We start from the raw sequence: 26,906 nt of genomic DNA on the forward strand, positions 1-26,906 counted from the left end.
GGAAATGTTTGGCTAATGATGCCAGACACTCGTGTTCTCATCTGAAAAACCTGCTGGAATAATTTCCTCTAACGGTGTTTGCCAGGGATTGCAAGCGTAGCCATGGAATGCTCAGTGCTCCTGTATTTGGTAGAGCTAAAACACATTGATAAGAAAATCACCCCCGGAGAGAGTTTTCTGCTGTCAAGGAGTTGGTAGAGTGGGATCAGCTTTGTCTTCATGAGAGGTCTTCTCTGGAGGGGGTTGCTGTTGGTTTTGGTGTGTGATGTACGGCCCTGGCAATTGCCGGCAGCCCATCGGCGGGAGCACAGGGCACTGGCCCGGGGGATGGGGTCCCCCAGCCCCCAGGACCCCAGCCCCCAGGCCCCGCTGGCCCCTTCCCTGCCAGCCCACTGCATCTTCCCCAGGAGTGCTGGAGCCTGAAGGATGGGACTAGCAAGGAACTGGGCTAGTCACCTCCCCTCCACTTTCCAGGACCTTTATTGCCTCTGATTGCTGGTAACGGGAGCGTTAAGTATTTGCTTGAGTAGCTGCTTGGTGGTGCAGAGAGGGTTAAGGTACCTGATTTACTATAAACCTCTATGTGACAGACTCTTACCTGATGGTGGGGTTGGTTTTGTTTTTTTCTTCTCTTTCTGTAGAATGTCAGCCATTTCCTGATGAGTGTGGTGGTGGTGAATTTCACACCTTTTTTCTTCTCTGTGTGGAAACTTGGGTGTTAATGGTACTGAAGCAGGTCATGTTTTTTAAGGAGCAAGGCTGTCGCTCAGAGTGGAGGGAAAGAAGAGAAGGGAGAGGAGGTAAAGAAAGGGATTTAAGGGAACTGCCACTTGTAACAGGCATTAGTTGGATTATTTTGTGCTATTTTTATTCAGAGCATGTAAATGTAACATTATTTGCTAAGTGCATTTTTTGCTGGAGTTCAGAGCCGTGGCATAAAAGTAATCCTTTCTTTTCATTTCACGGTGAAATTTAGCACTGCAACACCTGAAGATGGAAAATTGGTCAGTTGATCAAGTCTGCAACTGGCTGAGACAGAGAAATTTAGGAGAACTAGTTCCTAAGTTTCGTGGTAAGTGTTTTCGTTGTTTGTGTGGGGTTTGCTTAGTATTTCATTCTGTGCCTTTAATTAGCACTGACTACCTTGGTTTGGAGCATGAATATATATATATATTCTGACTTCTATAGAAACTTACTAGGGTGAGAACTGACACAGATCCGATAAATCAGGATAAGTCTGCCGATCTGTTATGAAGCGTCTGAGAAACGCGGGGGGATGAGACTAAGCCTGTGTGTAAATAGTTGCACCTTGAGTCAGAGCTGCCAGTTCAAAAGGCTGAAAGGGACGATTTTATATTGTATAAATCTTTTGAAATAATGCAACTGTAGTGTGTAAATGTTTTGTGTCTGAGTATATAAACACTCTACAAAAGAGTACATGAGAAACTGTTGTGTGAACTGGCTATTTATGGTGTGCTCTCTTAAAAATCTTGCTTTCCTTCATTAACAAAGTAAGTCTGCTGTGGTGTAAGTAAGGCCTGATTGAAAGAATTGCAGAAGTAGTGAACTGACTACTTTATGTTTCGTATTTGGCTTTTTGTCAGGGGAAGGTGTTTGGCCAGTGATTATGACTCCTGGCAATGCTTGGGAAAGGACAGTAGCTAAACCATCATCTTTTCAGCAGTTGACCTTCAGCAGTGGAAAGCATCTTTGCCTCTCAACTGTCCTTCACAATGTTTTTAGGCATATAGATTGTTACTGTAACTATAAAGTTATTTTACAGTAATTCTTTAATCCCTTTCAATCTACAGAAGAAGAAGTAAATGGAGCAGCTCTTCTGGCTCTTAATGATCGTATGGTGCAGCAGCTGGTGAAGAAGATTGGGCACCAGGCAGTGCTGATGGACCTGATTAATAAATACCAACAGCAAAAAAGTGGGCTAGAATCCCTTACACACTGTTGTGAAACAGCTCAAAAATTTCCAGAAGTAATCAGTGGGTGAGTTTGTATGTGGCACAGGAAGTATTAGTCTGTGTATAGTTCTATTCTTTTCAGAGCATTTTAAAATTGCTATTTACTAGCTCTTTAGCTGTAAGTTTAAACTGTTTTTTATACTTTGGATATCTCTAACAGCATGTGAAATGCAAAATAAGGTTATTACCTTGGGGTTTGAAACAGGACATCAACATTCCTGAACAACACTGTTACTTAATCTTAAACTGCTTTTCATTTCCAGTTCTAGGACCTAGTTTTCATTTAGTTGAAGCATTATCAAACATTTACTGAAGCTAAGATTTTCTGTATTTGAGACACTAAGCTTTTGAAGGACTTCTAAATGTTTGCAGGTCTTGGTGTAAAATCATGATTTAGCCAGAGATAGTATTTGTGTCACAGGTGTATTTACATTCAGTCTCTCAAAGGAAGCTCTGGACTTGATCTAGGTGTAAGCATTTAATAATCCCACTGTGTGGAACTAAATAGATTTTTAGAAAACATATTCCACAGAGTCTGCCTTCACTGAGCACAGTTTATTTTCTTGTTTGTTTGGGGTTTCTTGAGGGGAGGGGGGCAGAGGTTGTGGGTTTGGTTTTTTTACATTTGGTGTTTTGGTGTGGTTTGGTTGGGGCTTTTGTGTTGATTGGTTCCCTCCAGTCCCTCCCCTCCATTCTGATCTATAGTAAATCTTGTAGGATTTTTTTCCCTTCCCTTCGACTGAGGAGAGACATCCTGAGCTCTGAGTGGTCTCTTCTAAGCCCACGAAACCTGACAGTAGAGGATGCCTTGTCACAGATGCAAAATGCTCTTGTTTGAAGGAAAGGACTCTAGCACTAAGCCTCCATTAGTACACAGTAGTAGCCCAGCAAGAGTAGATCTGTAGAGCATTCTCTTTTCAACCAAAAGGAGTCCAGGTCGTGCACTCTGAGATGATTCCACATTGCAAACCAAAGCGTGGTAAATGGCGATGACGGCATTATTTTCAACCAAACTGCACTCATGAGCAGAACTAAACTGCTCATATCGATAAATCCTCTTGTCCTTGTGGACAATATAATAAATTGCAGAATTATTTCTCAGTCAAGCTGGTTCCCAGAACTAGCTCGCCCTGCTGGTACCAGTGCAAGGGTAGAGAAGGCATGACCCTCTTGTCCGTGTGGAAGTATTTATGAAACCCCTTGGGTAAATGGTCCTGAGAGGGTGCAGGAAGAAGACAATATCACTGCATGTGGGATTTAGTATAGACCTGAAGTATGCAATCACAGCCAGCCTTGGTTTTCTGCACTAGGGTCCTAGCTGGCTTGATTTATAGGAGGCTCCTTCTATGGAGGTAGAGCAAGTGCCTGCTCTGAAGAAGACTGCTGCGTGTGGGCCTTGCGTTTCATCCACGGTGCAGTAGATACATAGTGGTTTCAGCAGGGGCATTCAGAAGAAAACACGTCCCTATGCTCAGGGCAGTTTGAATGTTGCTTTGAATATTTAGATTTTGTCTGTGACTTTGTCAGGGATGTTTGGCTAGGCTGCATCTCTGATGTGACCATTCCCTGTGTACTTCCCCAGTCCGGCAGGTCAGGTGCTAGCATCTCACAAGGAGCATGTGGCTGCAGTATTGTGAGGGCACAGCTTTTCTGTGAAGTTCTGCGGATTCCAAATAAAAATCAAATGCTGAAAATCTCAAGTGTTAGTGTATACAATTTACCTTAAAATCTTTCCCTACCTAGTCTTCTTGCCTGGAAAGTAAGATGCTGGTGTCCCTCTATTTACAGGGAAGCTAGGTAAATAAGCTGCTGCTTCTGAAACATTTTCTGTGTCAAATTCAAGCGTGTTTAAGAAATGCATTCAGTCATGTATTTTAGAATAAGTAAAAAAATATCAAGATATTGTATGCTGTTTGGGGTATAGAATGATGAAAAAACTCCTACAGTAAAAACAGTCTTTTATTACAAAACTAAAAGCTGTATCCTCATATGCAGGTGGCTGTAACTCACTTTTTAACTCTGGAGTGCCTTAGTGATGTACTTTGAAATGATTTTGTCTGTTCGGTACATCTTAAAAAAAAATCCTGTAAGAATACTTTCTTTTGACCTAATTCCAGGACTTATGACTAGAATAAAGTGTAGAAGTCACTGTTTTGAAGTAATGTAATAACATTATTTTTTTGTAAGTTGTTTTGACACAGAAGAGAAAAACCAAAAATTCATAGATCCCTGATATATGTGAAGTAACCTCATGTTTCCTCTACTGCTCAGTGATCTTAGGCTGACTTGTCATCTTAGTCATGTGAGCAAAGTCACTGCACTAAGGTTCACTGTTAGCAGCGCCCATAGCTGACTCTGTGGTCCCACAGTGGCAGGGGACAACTGTGAAAAGAGTCTGCGTGTTCCTAGCCTTTCTTTTGTGATGCTCAAGCTTGGGTGAGAACCAACCACCTTTTCTGTTTTGCAGAATTATTTCTCAGTCAGGCTGGTTCCCAGAACTAGCTTGCCCTGCCGGCACCAGTGCCAGGGTGGAGAAGGCACTGCTCAGGGCAAGGGAGAAAGCAGCACTATAGCAGTCTCCTGGGTCAGCTGAAACTGCTGTGGAGCTTCCAAGAGTTGTCAGCAGTATTTCCCTGTTATGTTTCTCGCATGAATGCTAGCCCAGTGCTTGTTGGTGCACTCGTGGCCAGCCATCTCTTTATCCTGGTGTCTTCAGCCCACCTTCTAACTGTGTGTGAATTGTGCTCAGCTCTCTGCTGGAAACAGAAATAAAGTCATTGGTTGAATGTAGAGTTGTGAGTATGGTAGGTGGACGCTGTGTAGAAGTAACAGACTCATGAAAGGACACCAAATGTGACTTAACGTCTCTAGCAGTTTCGATTAGGACACAGAAATAGTATCTTTAGTCTGTTGCTGTTAAGATGGAAGCGTTTTGGGTCGTGCAGTAGAAACTGTATTTCTGTGCGTGAGTACCTCACACATAGATGTTACCAGGTAAATACCAAGATGCTTTCCAATCTCAAGATTGATTGTTTCTGGGAGCCATGTAGAGAACATACTGGATATTTTTTTGCTTTGTTTTAACCTGATAGCTGAAAAATATTGATGCATGAAAAGGGGAAACTCCCTTCATAAACTTGGCAAACATTAATGTCACTTCCAATAATAGCCTTTTATGTGTGACTGCAGCTGAGGCTGGAACAGTTTATAAAGCATCTTTGGAGTTCAGAGGTTCTGAAGAGATGAGGTTCAGAAAAGAAGCTATTTCCTCCCCTCTCCAAAAAAAAAAAAAAAAAAAATAAAAAAATTTGACTGCCATGAATTCTTGGTAGTCAGTAACAGTAGCCCCTATCTTAGCTCTGCCTTTCCCGCAGTGCAAGGTAAAACTGTTGATGCTGGCTTCTACCAACAAGAGAAGAAGAAGAAATGACAGGAAAATGAGAAGGGAGAGATGTGGACACAAAAGTTAAATGCAAAGCAGTGATTTGGACTGGCACATAGCAAAGTGAGTATCTGGAGATTTTGGTGCTAGTGATGGGCTAGATTTGGAGCAAATAATCAAGAACAGCGGAATGTGAGACAAGGTGGCATCTGGGGATCTTCTACAGTGGTTGGAGTAATACAAAACTGACTTGAAGGTTCAAGATGGACTTTAACCTCCAGAGAAAACAGCGGTTCAAGGTTCTGATTGAGTAGAAACTGCCTTACAATACTGCATGAATCACTCTTTCATGCCACCCCTTGCATATTGTAATGGTTAGTTATTCCCAGAGATTAGTGTTATCAAATTTTGTCACCAGAATGCGTAAGCTAACTAACAAATACCATATGGATATATGGTTTTATTTAACAGTCTGTCATATTCTTGAGAAACAGAATGCACACATTATTTTGATTCAGAATATCCCATGCAAAGAACTATCAAGGACGATTAACTGAAGAAATTGCTGCTTAGGACAAGGCAACTTTGAAGAATAATTACATCCTGCAAAGTTGGCAACACAAGACTCTTGCAATCAAGGTATATCTGATACTTGTTGAACAGATCGCCAAAGATGGGTCCTTAAGCGAACTACCTTCATTATAATACTAAAAATCACACCCCGTACACCAGGTGCCCCAGCCCACGAAGAGGCCCTTCCTCAGTGAGCATGCCTAGTTAACCACTAAGATTGTGTAATCAATATGTAGATTACCGTCCAATCAGTGTTAGAGGGTTGGAAGTTAACAAATTAATATTTATGTAATCATGTATAAATCTGATTGTGGAAACTACCAATGTGTGCTAGCTCACCTAGCACCCGAACTTGTGCAACTTTGTATTAAAAGCAATGTCTTGCATTCCTAGACTTTTTCTTAGATTTTGCACACTGGGTAATGAACTCCCTTTTGAAACTACATTAGGAGATATCAGGCTATGAAGATGGCAGCTATCCTGCAAAACCAAGAAGGTTTATTTTCTTGGGTTTTGTAACTGTCGTAATTAGAATATCACTAGGCAGCAGTATTTACAGTTTTCCTTTTATCTTGTCAGAGTTTGGTAATCGAACTGAAAGATTGATTAAGATACATCAGCATCATGTAAAATCATGACTATTCAAGATGTTAATTTTTGTACTTTTCTATTTCTACCACCAGTATTTTAGAACCCTAAAATATCTCTTTTCTATAAGCTATGCAAAACCCAACAGTGAAAATACTTAAATCCTTTTTTTTCTTTTTTCCTTCCCCCCCTTTCAGGGCTACCAATGGACAGATGTTAAATTCTTCATGTCCTGTGGAGCAAGAAAAACATCTGTGCTTGGCTGAAAATGAAGAACTAATTGATCACAGAGTGCTAAAGCAAAAGTGAGTTTATAATGCATTTACTAAGTTTTCCTTACCTCTTGAAAATTACATAAACACTTCTTTTTGCTTTGTTAAGACTAAACAGATATTTTATAAAAGATGATCATATTTATTGGAGGCCATATCTAGGTATATGAAGGTATGTCTAGGTATATTTAGAAAACAGCAGGAGCAGGAATTTTTTAGGATTTGACTGAATGAAAAAGTCTAATGGTGTTTTTTCTGCCCTCCATCCTCAGTCCTTGCTCACTATCTCATATCTTACCTCAGGCAGAGGACAAGATACAGGTTTGTCTTTATTAGTCTAGTTTTTAAAATTCCTCTTTTACGGATGTGTTTTCAACAGCAATGTAGCAAATCAGTCATTATAGAGTGGAATATGGCTATAAAAAAATGATGTGTTTGAGACATCTTAAATATAGGACTTGGGAAGGTAGGCATGCTGATTTCATTTGCATGCTCATTTTCCTTGAGTATCAGAATGAGTCTCCCTAAAAACTGGATACAAGACCAGTTGCTGGAGTTTTACCTTTTTTATTTTTTTTTTCTCCTGCATGCTTTTCCCCTTTGAGATGGGCAGTTTGTGTTGGAAAAGCATCCTGTTCCTTTTTCAAGGCAATTGTGTTCTTGTTTGTGAATATTTGTCTGCTTATCGTTATCCCTGTTTATTCCCACCTGCTACAATTTCTTCCCTTGCTACCATTCTCCCCCATAGATGTGACTGATGGCTTCACCATTCTGAGATAAGGGGATGCCTTCCTGCAAAAGTGCCTATTTTATCAAAAGTAACAAGGAGTTAGGGATAAAGCTGTCTGGGAACAGAGAAGAGGGCTTAGTGAATCACATAGTTAATGCTTTTAAAAATAACTGCTACAAGCTTCAAAAAAAACAAAACAAATACCCCAAACCCAAAGATCTTGTCAGCACTGTTATCAGTGAAACAAACCCAAATCACTTAAACCCTTGGAATAAACAATGAATATGATGATGGGGTTTGGCCTGTGCTTCTAGAGCATGCTTATTTTTAATTGATGAGTAACTTGCCTTGTGCTGTATAAAGTTTTAAATGGGCTGTGTGAATCAGTGTATCCCTGAACAGACTGGCTTTAGGAAAAGTTCTCAGCAAGCGTTGTCAGTAAGGAGCTTTCAAAGGGCCATAATGGCCTCTTCAGGGAAAGGGACTGCGAAAGAGCAGGGCCAGTTCACCGTGGGGCGGAGAAGCAGGAGAGGGAAGTCTGCCACTGTAAATGAAATGCCCATTCTCTGTGAAGTAGTTGATGGCCTAAAAGTCTGTGGAGCTGTGACGATTTGTAGTCTTGAAGGCCTGAGTAAATTTTATGAGGGCTTCTCTTTAAAGGTCAGATGAGAAGCTGGCAAATGTCTTTCTCAGAAATGGCTGTTTTAGCTGACTGAGGGTGGAACTGAACAGCCCTTGCATCCATTAACCACTGCACGAAGTTCACGTTCATTCAAACGTTATTCAAATTCAAGTTAAATACTATTTTTGGAGGTGAATGCTGCTGTTTAGAGATGCCTGTGACTTCACCTACAGTGATAAATGTGATATTATAGAGTTTAGGTTTGATTTTTTGGGTTTTTTTCTTTTCTTTCTGCCTTCTTTTCCCTACAGTACTCACTGCATTTTCAACAACCGATGGAAAATCTTAATGTTTTATATGCTTGAGGAGATTATGCCACGTATAAGCAGATTGTGAAGGGTTGAACAAGACATTTGTTATAGAAATTTGATTATGGGAACAGAAAAGCTGCTTTGACTATAGCATGATGATAGATTCTTAGCCTAGAGTGTAAAAGTAACCCACGTGTCTATTCTGCTACTCCACTTACTTTGAAAGCTGGGTTGATTGGTTTGTTTTTCACTCAGGTTCCAGTCTATGGGTTTATGTGCCACAGTGAAAAGTGGTTTCCATTTGACTAATGGTGGCTATTTTTTGTATTTTAGTATAATATTAATTGAGATTTCTTTTAGATCAGCTAGTAGCTTTTTTCCATTGCTCTAAATTTGCAGTGTTTAAAGTCTGTGCATTTGTTTCTCTCTCCTAGTCTCTCATCTTAACTAATGGGGAAAGGGAAGCTGTAGCAATACAGGGAGGTGGTTTTGCAAATAAACCACTCTGGACTGTCTCATTCAGAGTAAGACGGAGCATAGGTATCCGTTTCTCCTCAGCCAGGCCAGATTTGGAAGAACAGCTAAGAATGATGATGACTTCCACTGTTCCTCAGTGTTCCCACCTCACCTGTTTATTTGTCAGCAGAGCAGTTATTATAAGCACTTCCAGAGTCAGTTCTGCCAGGGGTTAGTTTAATTCAGTGGGATTCATTTAAATGTACAGTTCATATAATCGATATTTGGCCAGGGTTACACTTGTAGCTTCTGTCTCCTCATTCATGTCACCTAATCTGAAGAAGAAGAACATAAAGTTTTGTGGGTTGGGTTTTTGGTTTGTTGTCTGTCATCCTCACCCACCCTGCAACACCCATTCTTCAATAACTGGCATGGTTTTGCTCAAAATGAATTTGCGGGTGCTTTTATGGATTATTAGTGCTGGTGAATTGGTTCAGAGTTTCTCTCTCCTGTGTACTATAGTCCTAACAACCATGTTAAGTACACGCTTCTGTATTACTAAATATTACAAAGATACATTGCAAAAGTATCAAAGCAGACTGTTTAGTACAAAAAGCAAGAGTAAGTAGATGCAGCAACTATATAATTTTATTTTCCTTGTGTTGAAGTGTGTATACATATAACCAGATGAGGTTTTCAGGTTACCTTGGTGGAATAACTTTTACTAGCAACTACAGAAGTAAAAAAAGCCAATGGTTTTTTTAATGTCCCAAGAAGATTAATCTTAAAGCAGTGCTTTTCTGTGGAGATAATAAGATTTATATTATATTTATATAATTATAGAGGATAATTCAATAAATACATTTCCCCTGTACCTGCTTTTCTGTATCGGAGTACCAGCAGTTTGATGGCTCATGGCAGCCTGGTGTTTATCTTGTTGCTAAGACAGAGGCTGTCATCACTGGTAAACATCTGATACTGCTGTGAAAAACCAACCTTTTATTTGTTGGGTTATACTTTCTGTCTGCCTTTCCTCAAGGTGTTTGTTTCTCAAATGATGTCCCTAATGTATCCCTTTCTCATTGTTTCAAATATGATGGTCCAGCTGCTTTCCTTCAGGAGTGATGTCCTGATACAGGTTTATTTGTACATTTATTCTTTCTGTAACTTTCTATAACATTTACTCTGTCTGTATTCTTTCTGTATTTCCATGTGTCCTGTAGTTCTTGAGCACGCATAACTAATTTGCTCGGAGCAGGCTTATGTGCACAAGCAGGATAACAGGTCTTCTGCCCAGCCTTGACAGCCTTGAGCTTCTCTGTTTGCTGCCCATTTGGAAGATGTGGCCAATGCTCAACTAAACCTGGGCCTGCTAAGTGCTCAAATACCAATAAAGCCATTGCCACCACTGACAGCATATTGGTGCTGGTGCCCACATAAATTTGGGCTGATAGCAAGGACAATGAATTGGAAGATTTGTTTGAAAATAAATTTGGCTCACATCTCCAAGACGGCCATGCTGGCCTGCATGATGGCAAACCGCTGTTCATCCATCCCTCAGCGGAGCTGGCTTGCCTGCTGCAAGCCCTCTGGAGGTCAGGTACCCACCAGCGTGCACTTGTGCAACGTTTGAACGAGTAACACCCCCCTGGCAGGGACTGGGGGGGAGCAGAGCACAGAGCCATGCTGACTATGCCGTGTGTCTCCTCAGCTAGGGCAGTCTTGCATCTAGTTCGGTCGGACTGCAGGACACTGCGCTGACTACTGGGTAGCTGCATCTGAAGTGTGTTTTAGTTTTGACAAGTCATTCTGCTAATAATCTTTATAATAGAGCTCCTTCCTTTGCTTTGCATTACCCATGCATCGGTATTGCTGGTCTGTGTTTAATGTGTTTTCTCTGAAACATGCTTTAAAAAGAAGAAAAGAAGAGGGGAAAAAAAAGAAAGAAAGAATAAAGAGGGAGAGTAGCTAGCCTGAAAAATTGTTGCTTAGTCAATTATTTTGGATGATGTTGCTCTTTACACAAGACAGTAAATAGTACTTTTATATGTATACATGTATACACATATGCAGCTTTAGTCCTACATAGAAAATCTCCGCTGGAGTGTCTTTATATATAACTTAAGTTTCTTAGTTTCTATGCAGAAACCTTATTGTTGATATCATCAGAATTATTTCTAGTAGATGTGATGGTCCTTTTCTTTGTTAGTTCATATGGACGTGAACAGCAGCCATAAACTCCCCCATGTTAAGTCTCTGACAATGGTCAATAGTGAAAGAAAAGAAGTACTCTCTCTCCATTTTGCTCAGAAGTACAGACATCAGATGCTTCCTTTGATTATACCTTTTCAACAATTAATGTTTAGGCATTCTAAACCATAAATTGCATCTAGCCCATTAATTTTAACAGTGAATGATTGAATCTTTCTTCTAAGAATTTGTCTCGGTACTTCTGAAGCTATTTATTGTTTCAACAGTAGATTCCCCTGTTGAATGATGTATCCTAACAGAAAAATAATTTCTTTTTTGTTTTGATGATTCTGAAAATGACACTTAAACTGTTATTCTATCTTCATAAAAACCTGTTATATCTGTGGGGTTTGTTTTGTGTAGGGTTTGGGGGAGATTCTTTACATTTAGGTTTTCAATTTATGTGGGCATGAAAAATTCTGCCACTTTTTTTTAAAGTCAGCATTTCATGTGTCTGTCATTGCAGCAGGAAGCCTAAGAATACTAACTGGAATTAAAAAAACAAACAAAAAAAACAACCAAAAAAACCCCCCAGAAGACTCACAATAACAACTTCTCTGGGCTTGTCGCCTCAGTGTTTTAGAAGTCAACTGGACTGACAGTTTTGGAGCACTTGAGGTCAGCAGAGCTGGATTTACTGCTATGGTGCTGTAAGGTTTTCCACAAGAGTTTGCAGGGGAAAAAAAAAGTTTAATCTCCTTTTTCCGCACCAGAAATGAGCCAAGTCTTACAAATGACTTGCAGGAGATACTAACTGCATTGCCTTGTTAAAGTGACTTTGCTAGCAAAGCCCTTTTGATACAACGTAACACATCTTACATGGGTGAATGCAAATAAACACTGTTTCTTTAAAATAGCCTGATTTAGCGGGTAGTTCTGTCAATCAGATTCCCCAAGGAGCATTTTCTCTCCCCCAATCTGTAACTTACAGCTGCTGCCCTCGCATGAGTTGGAAGTGCAGAGCCTTCACTTAAATGATGCAGCTCCGCAGAATTGAAACTGTCAAAAAATCTTGACTCCTTCTAGAAGCAGGTTGTGTCTGCATCTCACAAACTTTATTTTTATTTTTTTTAAAGCTGATTAATTTTTTCTGTAATTCCGTACTCCTACTGAATGCGATGATTTCTATAGCAAGGATACTGCAGGAAAAGCTGGCACAGGAGCTGCGCTGGGAAATGGGCAGCTGCGGGGTGTGCGCCAGCTCCCGCGCCCTAGCCTTGCTGAAGCCGATGTAACTTCTTGTTCAGTCTAAAGGATACCTGCCCCTGCGTTTAGTGGGAACTGAAAGAATAAAAGACATCATCAAGCACTATCTAGACTGCAGATCGCAGGCTCTAGGGAATAACTGGCAAACTCTGGGTTTGTGCTGGGAAGTAGGAAATGGCAGTGCAGTACATGAAGAGAAAGGCATGAGAATCCTTCAGGTACAGATCTCGGAACTGTGAATAGAAAAAGAGCACCCTATTTTATCTTGCCATTGAGAGGGGGAAAAGAGTTTCTTTTGAATTTTTGTCTTCTGTCATTTCTTCCTTTTAATAGAACTAACCTTTGCAATCTTAAATATTGTCATAAAGCTGAAAGCATATTATACATGTATTAGGGAAATGCAACATGTTCTATGCCTGCAGACTTCTCTTTTCCTTCACATCTGCAAGTTCCGTGGGGGTTTTTTCTGTTCTGATTCTGCCTTGGCTTTGTAGACATGGACTTTTTTCCAGCCTACGAATCTTCAGACATGAGTGCCTTGCTGATGCGTGGTGTAAAAAGACTAAACCTTCAGCTGTGAAAAATGGGACTTTGTTGAGGCCCCACCCATGTGCTGAGTTTGCCTGGGTGTACTGAACATGGGAACCCACTGATGTCAGCAAAGTTCTGCTCGGCTGCCATGTTCTCTGACTGGGACCTGGGCTGATACAGCAAGTATAGGTGTAGCAATGAGTGCCATAGGCTCACGGACTTTAGTAGACAAGAAGAAAAGCTTATGGCACGCAGCCTGTTTGTGCATGTGCTTGGCCTTTAAGTCACTTTTTTTCCTAAATGCACTAAATAGATGCAGGAAACTGATCCTTGCCAGTATGATCAAGACGCTTAAAAATGACAGTCTTACTATGATCTAGTATTTGAACGTGGTTCTAGCTCTCTATGGCACTTTGCACAGCTACCTTGATTGAGCTGTCTATATTGATTACTTACTTGTTACAGCTAATTCAGGTGACTGTGTGAGGTGCACAGGGCACAGAGCTCGGAGACCATGATGCTGTGTTCGCTCTCCACTGTTCTCTCCAGTGCAGTTTAAAACTGTCATCTAATGGCCTGAGTGACACTGCAAGTGTGTAACTCTTTGCCTTATTTGCTGGGATTAGGGATGCCAGGGGTTATATAATTCAGATAGGTGGGTTTGCTCTTTCTGGTTTGTGTTTTTAGGGTTTTTTTTGTTTGGTTGGTTGGGTTTTTTTCAGCTGAAGCTCTTCCCAAATGGCTCAGTCCAAAATGATGTTATTATACAGTTTTGTGTCTCAGTAAACACACTGTACGTGAGCAGAGTAAGGTTGTAATGAAGCCAAAGAAATAGGTGTGTAAAACAGTGCTGTGACTTAGTACATTAAGTAAAGTGGTTATCTACAACAGCTGAGTGGTCAAAAGCTCTGTGACTAGTTGTGTCCTTACTGGAGAGATGCTTCTTAAGATGCAGTTCCACATTGCAGCTAAACATAAAGAGACCAGCTTGCTTCATCTGTGCTGGTATTTGTCTCACCTCATGGGGAGCCATTCTGGGGACATACCTAAGCCAAGAAGAAAAATTAAGAATTTTGTCTCTGTAGCTCCTTGAAGTAACTTGCTGCAGGGTTAGAGGCTTCCCAGTAAGAAAGGGGTAGAAACATGTGACAGCACGGGGATAGGGGAACTGACATTTGGCAGGAATTAGCCATCAGATTGATTTAGCTGCAGCACCAAATTTCTAAAGCACTGAGAGAAAACATGTAGTAATTCGCATTTTGTGATTTTGATCTTATCCCTGTCACAGGTTAGCTAGAAGACCAGAAAGAGATGGTTAGAAAGGGGCTGTGTATGTTTGTACCTAAATCTCCAAATGTAATGTGCTTCTCCGCAATCAAGGAAGGTCTTGGCTATACGCATGAATTCCAGCGCATGTACAGTTTAACCGAAGTATTGTTTTAGTAAAACAAGTTTGCACGTGAGCATTTCTGGGGATAAAGTTTAGTGTGGAGTTGTGTTTCTTTTCAAACAAACTTGTATTTCATTGTAAAATATTACTGCATATATGTAATGTGACTGCCCAACAATGATGATTTAAGCAATAGCTAGTAAAATATTTAATCTCTTGCACTGTTGCAGTGTGAAGATTAAAGGAATTTTTGGATTTTCTTTGGACAGCAAGGAACTATTTTGTGTTGGGTAAGATTAAGAGAAGTAGAATTTGGAGTGTTTTTATTGTACTGGCAAATGTGAAGGGACTGGTGTATGGGAGAGTTACCATGCCTCCCTGGCTATTAGCCATCCAAACTGCAACAAAATTTTATTTTCTTCAAGTAACTGAGTATGGTTCGGTTTGGTTTCAATGGGACTAGCAACAAAAGATATTTCAGTGCTGCTTAGATACAAATTACATGTTTTAAACTTCTGTCCATTTTTGAGCTAGCTTAAATGATAGCATGTTGATAACAGTACACAGTAACTTCCAGCCTGTCTGCTACATCACTCTCATCAGTAAAGTTGGTGAAAGTACAGGATTCAAACTTACAGGCTGCAGAGCTCCTCACTGGTGCTACATTGAACATATGCACTTTATTTGCATAGGAGGGATTTCCAAGAGATTTCAGAATCTGTGTTGCATTTTATTTTCTCGTTTGTGTATTAGTTTATCACCAGAAAAGGACGTCAATTTGTCTATGTGGATATGTTGGCACTTCTCACACAGCTTTTCCTTCTTTTGAGACTGCAAGTACTAATAGAAGTTCACTGCAGTTTGCATCTATTGTTAACCATCAGTGCCCCATAAAATTTGGTGAGCTTGGAGAGACAGCAGCCCTGGCCATTTTGTATCTGTTTTGTATGGGGGGGGGGGGGGGCGTGGTAGTGCTACGAGTACTGCTGCTACTTGTTAATATAACTACGAGGATCAGATGACAGTTCCCAAATGACTATTATTTTTTTTCAGCAGTGCATTGTCATTTGCAGTAGTGCTGGGGTTGGTACGGGTATATCACGGCTGTAGAGCTGCTGCTAGCCTGCGAGCTACCAACCTACATTAAGAGATGCCAAGATGGTAGGCAGCACAACTAGGTCAAGAATATTGAGAGTTACAGACTAATCTACTCAAGAAGGTATTGAGACTATAACTGGCTGTAGGGGCCCAAAATGAGATATCTTCCAGGTATATAGTAGTCTTTCAAAGTGGTGTAAATTAAGCTATCACAAATGCCCCTCCATCGGTATTGCAGTTGATTTTGCCATTGACTACCATGAGTTTGGTGAGGTGGTTTTTTACATCCTTATCTGAAAGAGTCTGGATAGCAAAACCTCCCAATGAAGACCTTGCTAAAACTCTTCACAGCTCTTATTTATACACCTAGCTCTTGTTTATAGGCTATTACAGAGACCTTTAGGAGTGAAAACCCGTGTATGTTGACTGGACTGAAGTCTAGTGGTATTTCTCTCCGTATGTGTTATAGATTCAAAAACTAGGGCAGCTTGGAAGGGACGCTGCAGCATGCCTAGTCCAGCCACAAGTGTTTGGGGGATGTAGGTGAAAGCTCCCACACTAGTGGGGGATTCCTAACTTGAGACCTATGCAGTATAGATTTCAACAACTGTAGTAACTATCCTAATCTCATAATCATAATTAGTGGAGAGAAATAGACGAGACAACATCTGGTCTGATTTAGATGTTTTCTGGTTGTTCTGTCATCCTTTAGTGGTGTTTGTGTCCTCAGTGAATATAAAGAGACTTCAGATGATTAATTTAGGTATAGATGTCTGAATTTTTCCACCACTTAAGCACCTACATTTGTCATCTGTAATGATAGCATGGTTTATTTTAAAAACTCTTCTAAAAGTCAGCTAGTTGTTTCCAAATTTTTCTCTGCAATTTAAATCAAAGCAAACATAAATTGCAGTGATACCACACATATCAGGAATCTCTAGCTGTCTTTGACACCTCTCATTTTAATTCCTTTATTGGGTCTGGACTACTATGACTGGGAAGCTGTCTAGGGCTGCCAGAACCACTCCATCTTCTAGGTGGCTCTTGATTGACTTTCAGCTCAATTTGTCTCTACTTTTCCCGGTGTTCCTTCAGAGTTGGGGTTCGGCATGCTTTCTGGAGGAGGAATGCACTTGGGTAGCCAGTGGTGATATCCTACCTCAGGCTGACCCCAGCTGGGGTGTGACATTATGGTCTTGGGGCAGGAGCTGCAGGTCCTTACAGGCTATGTCTGCTTTGTTTTCAGCCATGTGCTGGTAGCAACTGGCCTCATCCCATTCACTGCTTTCCCCTTCGGGAGGACAGTATTTTATTCAATTAAGCTGTTTGGCTTACTCTCACTAGTAAGTTAGCAGAACTGGTAGGAAACACATTATAAATTATGACAGATAAAGATATTTTATTTTGCAACAGCAGCAAGTCCTCAGTGAATTCCTCTGCTCTGCCTTCTGCTTTCAGTTAGTGAACACCTTCCAGTGTCTCCTGATTATAACTTTTCACATTTGACACCTGGTTTTAACCCCATATGTTTTGATTGCAGCTTTTGTAGATGTTCTTTATGTAGAAACCAAGAGAGTAAGCCCTGAATTTCTATAGCAATAACTTCCCTTTGTGCTGAGTTTTTAGACTTGCATTTTTCTTTCCTTCTTGCCTGCGTTCCCATAGAAAGAAGGGCATGATCATGACAATATAATCTTTTCTTTTACAGAAAAAATCTGAAATCATTTTTTGCAAGATACAAGACGTTGCAGTGGACAAGTTCTTACGCTTTGCCAGACTTCCCTTATGATGTCAAGTGCATATTAGCAGAAAAAAAATGCCCTGATCACAGTATGAGAATAAGGATAATTGAATTTTTACAAGCAGACATGACAAAATACCTAGAAGGATCACTGTGAGTAAACAGCGCTGAATCTATTTGGGAGCATTACCTATTGGCTGCAGAAGTAAATTTTCAAATGGATGTAAAGCTGTTCTCTTTAATATGCTTGCTTAATCAGAGGTGGCTAAAGGCCTGAAACCTGTTGAAGCCAACAGGAAGATTTCGTTCAAACCTTAAAGCTGTTCCCTTTGTTATTTGTGGGGGAATCAATAGTCTGAGAAATTCTCAGTTTAATGTAAATCAGTATAGACTCCAGCTGGTATCTAACACTGCCTAGAATATCAACTATTTCTTCTACATCTCCATCTTGTTTTCACAGGTATCCGAACAGTCAGCAATATAACATTGTTGTCAATGCTCTGCTGCAGGCGTACCCGTTCCTTGATGAAGATGGGAAGGGCTTTGTAAGTATTGTAAAGAATACTCTGTCTTGAAAAATACAGGTTGTATTGTGTTTGAGGTTTGTTGGTGTGTTTCATTTCCACATAATCAATCACAAGAAAATATCTTCATTCAGAGGAAATCAATATAAATTTCTTATATACTGGCTGCATTCAGAGCTGTAAGCTTTGCTTTGACACGTTTGGCAAATCACATTCTTATTTCATTATTTTAATTAAAGATTAATCCTGTTATAGCCACTCCTCAAAGCCACTGTGAGATCATGCAGACAGGTACATGAAGTCCCTGGATGCCTGTTATGTATTTTTTTCTGAATTGATTTATCCAAAAATATACATTTAAGTAAATGTAACTTGGTTTTATTTTTAAAAACAAAGAAGCCAAGTCTTTAGAAAATTGTCTGTATAAGAGCTAACATATGATTGATGCTTTTGCAATGCACTATGATCATTTAGCTGTTAGGTATCTAGGCCTAATTTAAAAAAAAAAAGCAAACATTTAAAAACATTGGTTGGCATCTCAATGGGGACATAACGGAAAGCAGTGGAAGGAGCTGACTTAAATTTGAACTACATTTTTTCACTCTTGTGGCCCAGAATATATATCTGTGGTCTCAGAGGACAGTGTTCACCTTCTGACTTCACATTATTGCTTTGCCATGTGATACTTTTATAGCATTCTGTAAAAGCTTGTGAGACTCAGTGGGGGTTGTTAGCTTTAAACATATATAAATATATCTCATGTGCAGTTACTGCAGAAAGCAAAATAATTCTGAAAAAAAAAAAGTGAGGATTAAGGGGTGGCTATTCTAGTTCTCCCTTGAGCCCACATGTTATAGGAGGGAAAGGACTAAAGAAAAATACATCTCAGAGAGGAGAGAGAGGGAGAAGGATCAGAGAGCAACAGTCCACCCTTATTTTCAGTCAGGATACCACTTTGAATACCCCAGTGAGGGTCCTCAGCCAGGCTCCTGGGCTTCCTCTGGCTCTCTTTGCGAAGGGGAGCTGGAATGATGTTCAGTTTGACTCTGAAGAGGCTTTTACAGCCTTTAACTTTTAAAATCTCTTTTTAAACAGAGATGCTTAAGCTAGGTTTTCAAAGGACTTCAATTGCAGCAGGAGCATAGACTGGGCAAAACTACTTATAACCCCATTCTTGAGGAAACTGCTTATCGGCTCATCGCTTCCCAGATGGATCCCAGAAGTGATGGCATAAGTTAAGTGATGGGGCAGAGACTTCAGAGTTGTTGTTCTTTATCTTTTGATATTTATCTCATGCTTACTAGAAAGCATATCTGGAAGAAACCACCACAAGTAAGCGAGGAAGCTGGAATTAGCAGTTTGCAGTATTGCGAGTCTAATGGTTCTGAGCCAGCCCCTCTCCACTGCCTGGGTCAAGGCAGGAAAAAATGCACTAAAGGTGTATGTGTGTATATTTAAGTTTGGAGGAGGGGGTGAGAACAAATTACTATTTTTATTGGCCCTACTGTTATACATTCTGTTCTTTCTTCACAATCATAAAGGCTATAAATACTTCTTTTTTCATGATCTGAGATAGTTGTGTGTTACAACAGCAATGGCTTAAAACAAACCCTATAACATATGCAGCTACTTAGCATGAGGCTTGCAGTAAAACTGAATTCACATACCTTTAAGAAACAAATTAACAACAAAAGAAAACTGGCTAACCTCCATTCTTTCATCTCTTCTTGAAAAAAGTGTCTTCAGCAGCTCAAAAAAAGTGAAGGTTTTGTAGGCTTTTCTTTTAAAATAGCCTCAGGCTAGCATGGGACTGTAAGAACTGCTGCTTGCTGTTCCTGACAACAGTATTGAATCCCAGGTCTTGTAAGGTGTAAAATATTATTTACTGAGAGGTTCTGAATACCTTAAACTTGTTTATCTATAATAATTAGACATTCATTATTACCATTTTTGAATAGTTCATTGAAAGTATTTAAGAAAACTATCATCAATAAAATAATTCAGAAGGAAAGCAGAAAGGGACTTATTTGGGGACTGACAGCTAAATGTAGAAAAGGAAAACTAACATGAGTAATATTTTAAACAAAAATGCTAGTTATATTAGTTATTAAATAACATATATATAAACTTCTGGAGGTGCAGTTTGTGTCATGTGGTTTTGTTGTCTACATTGGGAGGAGAGGAATAATACTGTGGAAGGTCTTCTTTCTTTCTGTGGGCTCCAAAGGGAGCCTCGGGTGACCAGCTGTGCACAGATGTCTGTGCCTGATAGATAACCCCCCCTTTCAGTCTGTTGTAAGGCTGGAGAATGGGACACAGCAAACATGGCAATTCAGCTGAGAATAATGTTTTCCAGGACTGGTAGGTCAATCAGGTTATCTGAGTTTATTTAGCATACCAACAAACATGTTTTCAAGCATTCAGAGGTTTAAATTCTTGACAAAGTTAACAGGAAAAAGAAATAGTTGCATGCATTTCAAAAAAAAAAAAAAAAAGGTCTGAACATAGTTTGGAATATGAAGCCTTGTGCTCCCTCTGGTGTGCTGAAGCTCATTTCTGCCATTGGGTGTTTTCCTTTCTGCCATGTGAAATGCTCTACCCCACTGTACTGTTAATGACATTAATGTATTGCTCTTTATTTATTGCTGGGCTATGTCTCGGTTCCTAGGTTCAATTTAACTCTAAATCCATGCTTAAAAGGAAAGCAATTGCTTACCCTTTGGGGTGGAGGAGCATCCACAGTGTCTGCTGGGGTGTGCAGAAGGCTGCAGTAGTTCTTGATGAGACGTCCTGAGAAGGTCTATCAGTGGTGTGATTTTAACTCACAATTCTTGTGGTTTGGAGCTTTTCACCAGAAATGGATGTGTCTTGGCTGCTGGAAGAACACAGTGGGAACGGTGCTGGGTTCTTCCACAGCCAGTATGCATGGCTGTGCGTGGCGTGGGCGGGCAGGGGCAGGCGGGTGGGCTTCCTGGCTGAGGCAAGGGAAAGCTCATCCCGTGACAGATCTAGACATTCCAGATTTAGCTTTTTCTTCTGAACAAGAATAGAAAATCAGAACATAAAGAACTTGGTGTAATGAAAATCTTGGAGAAACTCTGAACTGAAGATTTCAGCACTTTTGTTGTAACATTTTCATGGAAGTGAAGTGGCTTGGAAGATTGGAAAGGGGAAAGATCTGCTGGAAAACAGAGAGGAACAACAAAAAAACCCAAACCTTAGAGCGTTTACATTCACACCAGTATTTTCATGGCAGGAAAAATATTACTTGCAAAGCTTTGAACATTCCACTTTTGCGGGTTTCAGAGGGTTTTTTCCCAAAATACCGGACACTTTATTTATAACTCCAAACTATTTTAAACAAGTACTTTCAACAATGCATATATTATGTAGAAACTTAGTCTAATATTTTCAATCTCATACTGTTGCAGTGAGAGGTCATTAAAAGTTTGACGTTTCAAGATTTACTAGTGGGTTATCCATAATTCTGTTGTCTTGGTTAAAAGGTTTCACGTTTGATTTTGCAGTAGGGAAAAATATGCTTCTGTGCCATCAGCCCTTTTGCAAAGGATATCCAATGCAGTATAGTCAGGATGATGATAATGATCCTAAATGAATAAGTTTACAAATAAGCTACTTAGGTACTATGAATTTAAAAAGAATGTTATTTACTAGATCCCTCCTGAAGCAGGAATTAAAGAAAAATTATTTGAAAATCTAAATAATAATTAAAAATAATGAGGCAAAACTCATTTAAGATGTCTATGGGAGACCTGGAATGAAATTAATTTCCCTACCCTGTTCCAAGATCAGCTTTTGGAAAAAAGTGCTTTAAAGTGATTATGTAAGTCATTTTTCCCATGATGATTCCTTCTACTTAAAGAACAATGCTATCCTAAACTAACACATACAAGATTTAAAAAAACAAAACACATTGAACTCCATTTGATCAGGAAATAGATTATTAGAGTTCTGATGTATAATGTAACCAACACAACATTTGTAAGTAGTTACAGACAAAATAGGTTATACAGCAAAAGCCAGAGTCAGGCACAGCAGTCAAAAGAAAATTAGCATGATGCTGTTTCTTGACACTTGCTAGATCCTATTCTGTATATATTTATTCCTTTTACAAGGGTTACAACCAACTATTTGGAAAGAGTCACTGCCCTTATTCCATTTCAGCCAACATGTTGAAAATTGTATTGTTCCAAGAAAACCTTAAAGGAAGGAAAAGGGAAAAGAGAGGGCTCTTCATCCACACCGGTGGCCAGTGGGCTTTGCGTAAGCGGCTCCCTTGAGCTGGGGCTGCCGAGCAGTGCTATGATGCTGGTGAAACCCAGGATCCCAGTGCTGACATGCCCGATTTATGTAACTGCCGCACACAAAATGGTTATTCGCTAGTAAATTACTGCTTTTAATCTGCATGTAATCCTTCCCCTCCTATGTCAGATAGACACAGACTAATCCTTCTGCTCCCTTGCAAGCATTGTAAACCTTCCTGGGGTGGTTTGGGCTTTTTTTTTTTTTGAGGGCGAGGGGAGGGGACAATTAATAGAAAATAGACTTATCAGCTCAAAAATGGTAACGAAAGCATCCTTTTTAGAAGATGCATTACCCGCCAGGGGAAGCACATAAAAGTATGTGCTTGCAGTCTCATTCATGAAATAGGTATGTGAGAAGGGACTTGGCTAAGCTTATGAGAATCCTATTACAGAAATAATTTAGTTAAAACTCTTAATTTATCTGAGGACAGGGATATGAAACAGCTGAATGTTTTGAACTTTGAGGGATATTTAAAGCTCTGTATAGGTGTCAGCATATTCTTTCATGTGGAAGAATAAGCAAAAATATCTTCTAGCCAAACAAAGGTTTTCAAAACAAAGAAACTGTGCAAAACTCAACTAAGGGGAGATTTAAATTGTCAACTGCTAATATATTCTGGGCTTATCATGTTTTGAAATATTTTAACATCTGTTGAACACTTCAGGGAAGCATTAAGCTAAGGTTTTTGTTTGCTTGTTTCTCAACAGCCTTAAAATGACCATATTCCAAATAAATTTTGATAGGCATATAACACTGGGGTATTTGCATCAAGATGTAAATGCATAGGGCCAGAATTGTAAACTTATTTGGGAACCTTAATCTCTCAGGCAGATAACAAGTGGGATTTGCAAGGCATGTAGTTACCTTACTGCTTTTGAAAGCAGTGCTGGTGTGATACTCAAATTGAAGCTGTAAATATGCCTTGTGAGGAGGCTGGGGGAGCAGTTGTGCTCTGTGTCTAATTGTTATGTTTAGATTGGTGAAAATGTGACTCCAATCCCAAGTCTGAAGTTTACGTACTAGAAATACAGATGGATTTGTTTTCTTGCCAGTTCTCAATGTTCAAGTGTTACTGGTGCTGAGAGGATACTTCTGTAAGGGCCTGCAGGTGGGTGGCAGAAGGTGTCCCCCAGGAAAGGCACACCTCCCCTGGCTGGCCCAGGTCTGCTTGAGAAGAGCTGAGGTAGCTGCTACAGGGGCTGTGTTCTCATCGCTCTTCCACCAGCATTTTTCACCATTCATGGAAGTCTTGCTTTTAGGCTTGAGGGCCTGTAAGTCAGCTAGTACCCTAGTGGGTTGGGAGCAATATGTTCAGCAGGAGAAAGGCAAGGTCATGCTACCTTCATCAGTGTCTCTGTAAGAGACCCTCCTATCCATATCCTGTGGGTGAGAAAGGCAGGCATGTCAGGCTGCTGTGAAGGCAGATGCTATACTACTTAGTCTATTTTTACTGAATTCTGGTTCACACCAAAGTTAGCCCTTAAAGTCATATGACCTTGACTAATAAAGGACACCATTTTGGTAAGAAATCTGGAGTAATCATTCTTCTGTTTATATGGTGGTTTAGTATGTCAGTGAGTACAGGCCTGAGTGCAGTATTGAGTAAGTGTAGTACTGGAGTCAATTCTGGAAAATGAGGTAACAGCTATTTGAATCTCTCTTGCCACATCCTGTCATTTGCAGTCACTTTTCTGACTAATTTTTATTCCCTCTGACAGTTGAAACCCCCTCAATAACTGGAACAAGCATTTGCTTTTGAGGATCTGGCAAAACATTTTCAGTATTCACAACTGCAGGTTTTGCCTGCAGACTTTTTTAATGGCGTTTGATTAGTAATTGCTTCCCCACTTGTCAATGGTTAGCACGGCTGGGTCCTGCCATGGGATGCTGAGCTGGGGACTGCAGGTAAACAACCATCTGTCCGTAAGAATGCACGAATAAGTTGCTGTTCATACAATTTTCAGAAATGACTTTTCAGCACCCAAGTAAAAAAAGATGTGAGTGTGATAGAAGCAGTGGGACCATATAAACTCCATCTTTGGCTGCCAGAGTGATGGATGGTTCCATTAAACAAGGGCTGCATCCACATGCAGTGCAGAACTACCTTTAAGTTGCAATTTACATACCTTGAAGAGTCTTACAAACACTAGTGTCTACTGAAACGATCCTCTTAATTCAGCAGTTTTGAGTTCAGTTTAATAGACTTGATGCAGTGTAACTGTAGGTTCCCTGCAAAAGGGAGTATCCCACTGTATCTTTCCCACTCCCCTATGTTAGATATTACAATCATACAACTGCACAACCCATCAGAGGCTGTCAGAAGCAGAGGAAAAATAGTCCACTCAGGTTAAAAAAAACAACAAACCCACCCCCAAACATTAGTTTTCTGTGGCATTAGTGAGCCGATCTGATTCATGGGTAGTTTCATGACCTGATGTCATGACTGGAGCATCCCAAAGTAAGAGATGAGAAAAGGAAAGCAAACTGTGGTTTCAACTACATCCCTAGTTATATTGGCTAAATCTAACCCTTAGGTTTAATTGCTGTCATCCTTAATGAACTACAGCTGTGCCAGTAGCCCCACCGTTTAGTTGCCATAGAGTCACATACTACAGGTGCTTATGTTTCATTCAGTCCTGAAACCACCAGTATGCTGATGCTGCCCTATGAGTCTTTTTCTGTTATTGGCAAACAGTTTTTTATAAAGTAGAGCTAGATAAAACAAATTGACCTGTTTTAGGAATGTGGCAAATTCTTGATAAAAAATACTGGTAATGACAGATTTATTCTCCGCCCCCCCCCCCCCCCCCCCTTCATGCAGCTGCTATGGAAACGGGCCCTTAAAGATCGTTTCAAGTATGTGCGGAGACCCATTGAAGATGATGAGCAAGTCCTGAGGAACAAATGCAAGTTTGGCCACAGGCGAGGACAGACCAGGAAATCTTCATTTGCTGAAAACAAACCTGATGATGTCCAGGTGCAGGTAGAGGTAAGGGTTTTTGGTGCTTAACTGAGTTCTGTATCTTTCAGCTCCTCTGCTGACAGTAAGGCTGCCAGCCAGTAAAAAGGAGAACAAGGTGATCTCAGCCTATTTAAACTCATTTTATATAGTTTGTCCTATAGCCAGACCCTTGACTTGCTTTCTGTTTTCAGAGACCTAAGTATCAACAGCAGAGCTAAACGCAATACTGGTGCCTTGCACATTTGTTGCCATTTAGAGTTGTTGCCAACTGGACAGAAAGTTCTGGGTTTTTTTTAAATGCAGTGTTCCCATTCTGCTTTAGATAATACACCTCCAATTAGAGTGAAAAATGATAGAGGTTTATGTCTAAGAGCTGAAATCCCTGTACAAATAAGAATGCAAAGTGGTATTTGAGCTGGCAGCAAGTGGCCATATCCTACTGTCGCATTGCACTTTGTTATATAAAAGCTGTTTACGTTGATGTGTGATATACATAGGGATGCTTATGAATGTATGTGTGCAGTTGCTGCATATCCCTTTAGTTAGAGAATTCAGAGCTAACACTGCACAGTAAGTGTTTGAAGCATACTAATTAATTTATACGCTTTCATAAATACATTAAGGTTCCAGTTATGCTTTGCCAATGCTCCTCACACTTCCTTGTACTGCAATTAAAATGTGGTAAAATTTAAACAACTGTAAGAATGTGATAAAGAAGATAGGTAAGCAGATATTTGACTTTAGTTTACACATGTCCATCCTGCTCTTTACGAGACACATGTATTTAGAGTGGTTAACTGGATGCATTTCTGCATGCATTGCCCTTGTGTTTGAAGGAAGCTATAGTTTTCTACCCAAAACTTTTGGGTTTTTTTGGTTTTGTGGTTTGTTTGTGTTGGTTTTTTTAGAAGCTTCTGTAATTTCTGTTTATCCTTTTTTGATTAACGTGTGCAGGAATAAACTTCCCTCTTTTTGCCCGCTTTATTTGAAAGGTTTGCAAAATGTGCGAAGTAAGAAACCTTTCATTTGGGTGCAAAACAATAAACAGTCTTGCATGCAGTAAAGGAGAAATGACAGGCGTCTGGTTTTGGGCATGCATTAAGAGTTAGCCATCCTTTATCTGCTAATGCTTGGAAGGGCAAATACGGGTTGTTTTTGTCACATCAGCTAGCTGGGAAGGGCTTTGCAGTGATCCTGTAGGGACTGTGTGATCAACTTTATTTTTCTATAGAGAATGTCTAACTGCACTGTGCTGTGTGTCTGTAAACTAGGAATCACCCCTCTTTTTAACTACATTACCAAAGGACCTCACTAGTCATTCCTTGTTTGCTTTAGAAATTAAAGAAGGAGAAATTATTTTCCATCTTTTCTAAGGCCCTAGGCATTTTCTGCTAACCTTAATGTTATAAGCAAATAAGGGTTAAACTGGAAGAAGGCAAGAGGATGCAAAGTATCCCTAAACAACTTTTCCTTCCTTTCTCTCATTTTTCCTGTATCCTGAACACACACACACACACATAGATATATATATATAAAAATAATATAGAAATATAAATGCAAGAATTAACACTTGTGTAGCCTATTAAGTCTTAAGAATGAGTCCCATAAAACTGAACGAATCATAACTTTCTTAGGTTTAAATGTGTTTCTACATTGAAAGCAGGTGTGTCTGACTCTGAGGTCCTAAATTCTGTCACTACAAATATGCACAGCTGAACAAGATGTTTGTTTAATATTCTTTTAAACAAATGCAGCATGGAGGTTTTTTATCTGTATATTTAGGGACACACATAAAGGCACCTTTCTGCCAGTCCTTGGCACTACCTACTTTGTGATAAATTTAAAATGCTTAATAAAGAGTCTTAGCCTCAGAAGAATAAATACTTGGTCTAGAAGCCAATACCACAGGCAAAACCAAAGGATATTCAAATTATCATTAGTCAGATGCCCCTGCCTTCATCCATTTTTCAG

The 26,906-nt window shown here is 39.9% G+C and overlaps 1 protein-coding gene across 2 annotated transcripts in view; it reads left to right on the forward strand.

Moving 5' to 3' along the window:
- The first annotated feature begins 684 nt into the window (after positions 1 to 684).
- Positions 685 to 26,906, forward strand: part of SAMD3 (sterile alpha motif domain containing 3) — a 41,791-nt gene continuing 15,569 nt past the window's right edge. For both annotated transcript variants that reach the window (XM_055713742.1, XM_014282745.3), the window contains exons 1-7: positions 685 to 800; positions 977 to 1,072; positions 1,812 to 1,998; positions 6,714 to 6,821; positions 17,091 to 17,276; positions 17,584 to 17,668; positions 24,795 to 24,962. In XM_055713742.1, the coding sequence (XP_055569717.1) occupies positions 722 to 800; positions 977 to 1,072; positions 1,812 to 1,998; positions 6,714 to 6,821; positions 17,091 to 17,276; positions 17,584 to 17,668; positions 24,795 to 24,962 (909 nt within the window). In that variant the 5' untranslated portion in view covers positions 685 to 721. The remainder of the gene's footprint in view (positions 801 to 976; positions 1,073 to 1,811; positions 1,999 to 6,713; positions 6,822 to 17,090; positions 17,277 to 17,583; positions 17,669 to 24,794; positions 24,963 to 26,906) is intronic.

The sequence above is a fragment of the Falco cherrug genome, chromosome 6 (assembly GCF_023634085.1).
Source record: "Falco cherrug isolate bFalChe1 chromosome 6, bFalChe1.pri, whole genome shotgun sequence".
Lineage (NCBI taxonomy): Eukaryota > Metazoa > Chordata > Aves > Falconiformes > Falconidae > Falco > Falco cherrug.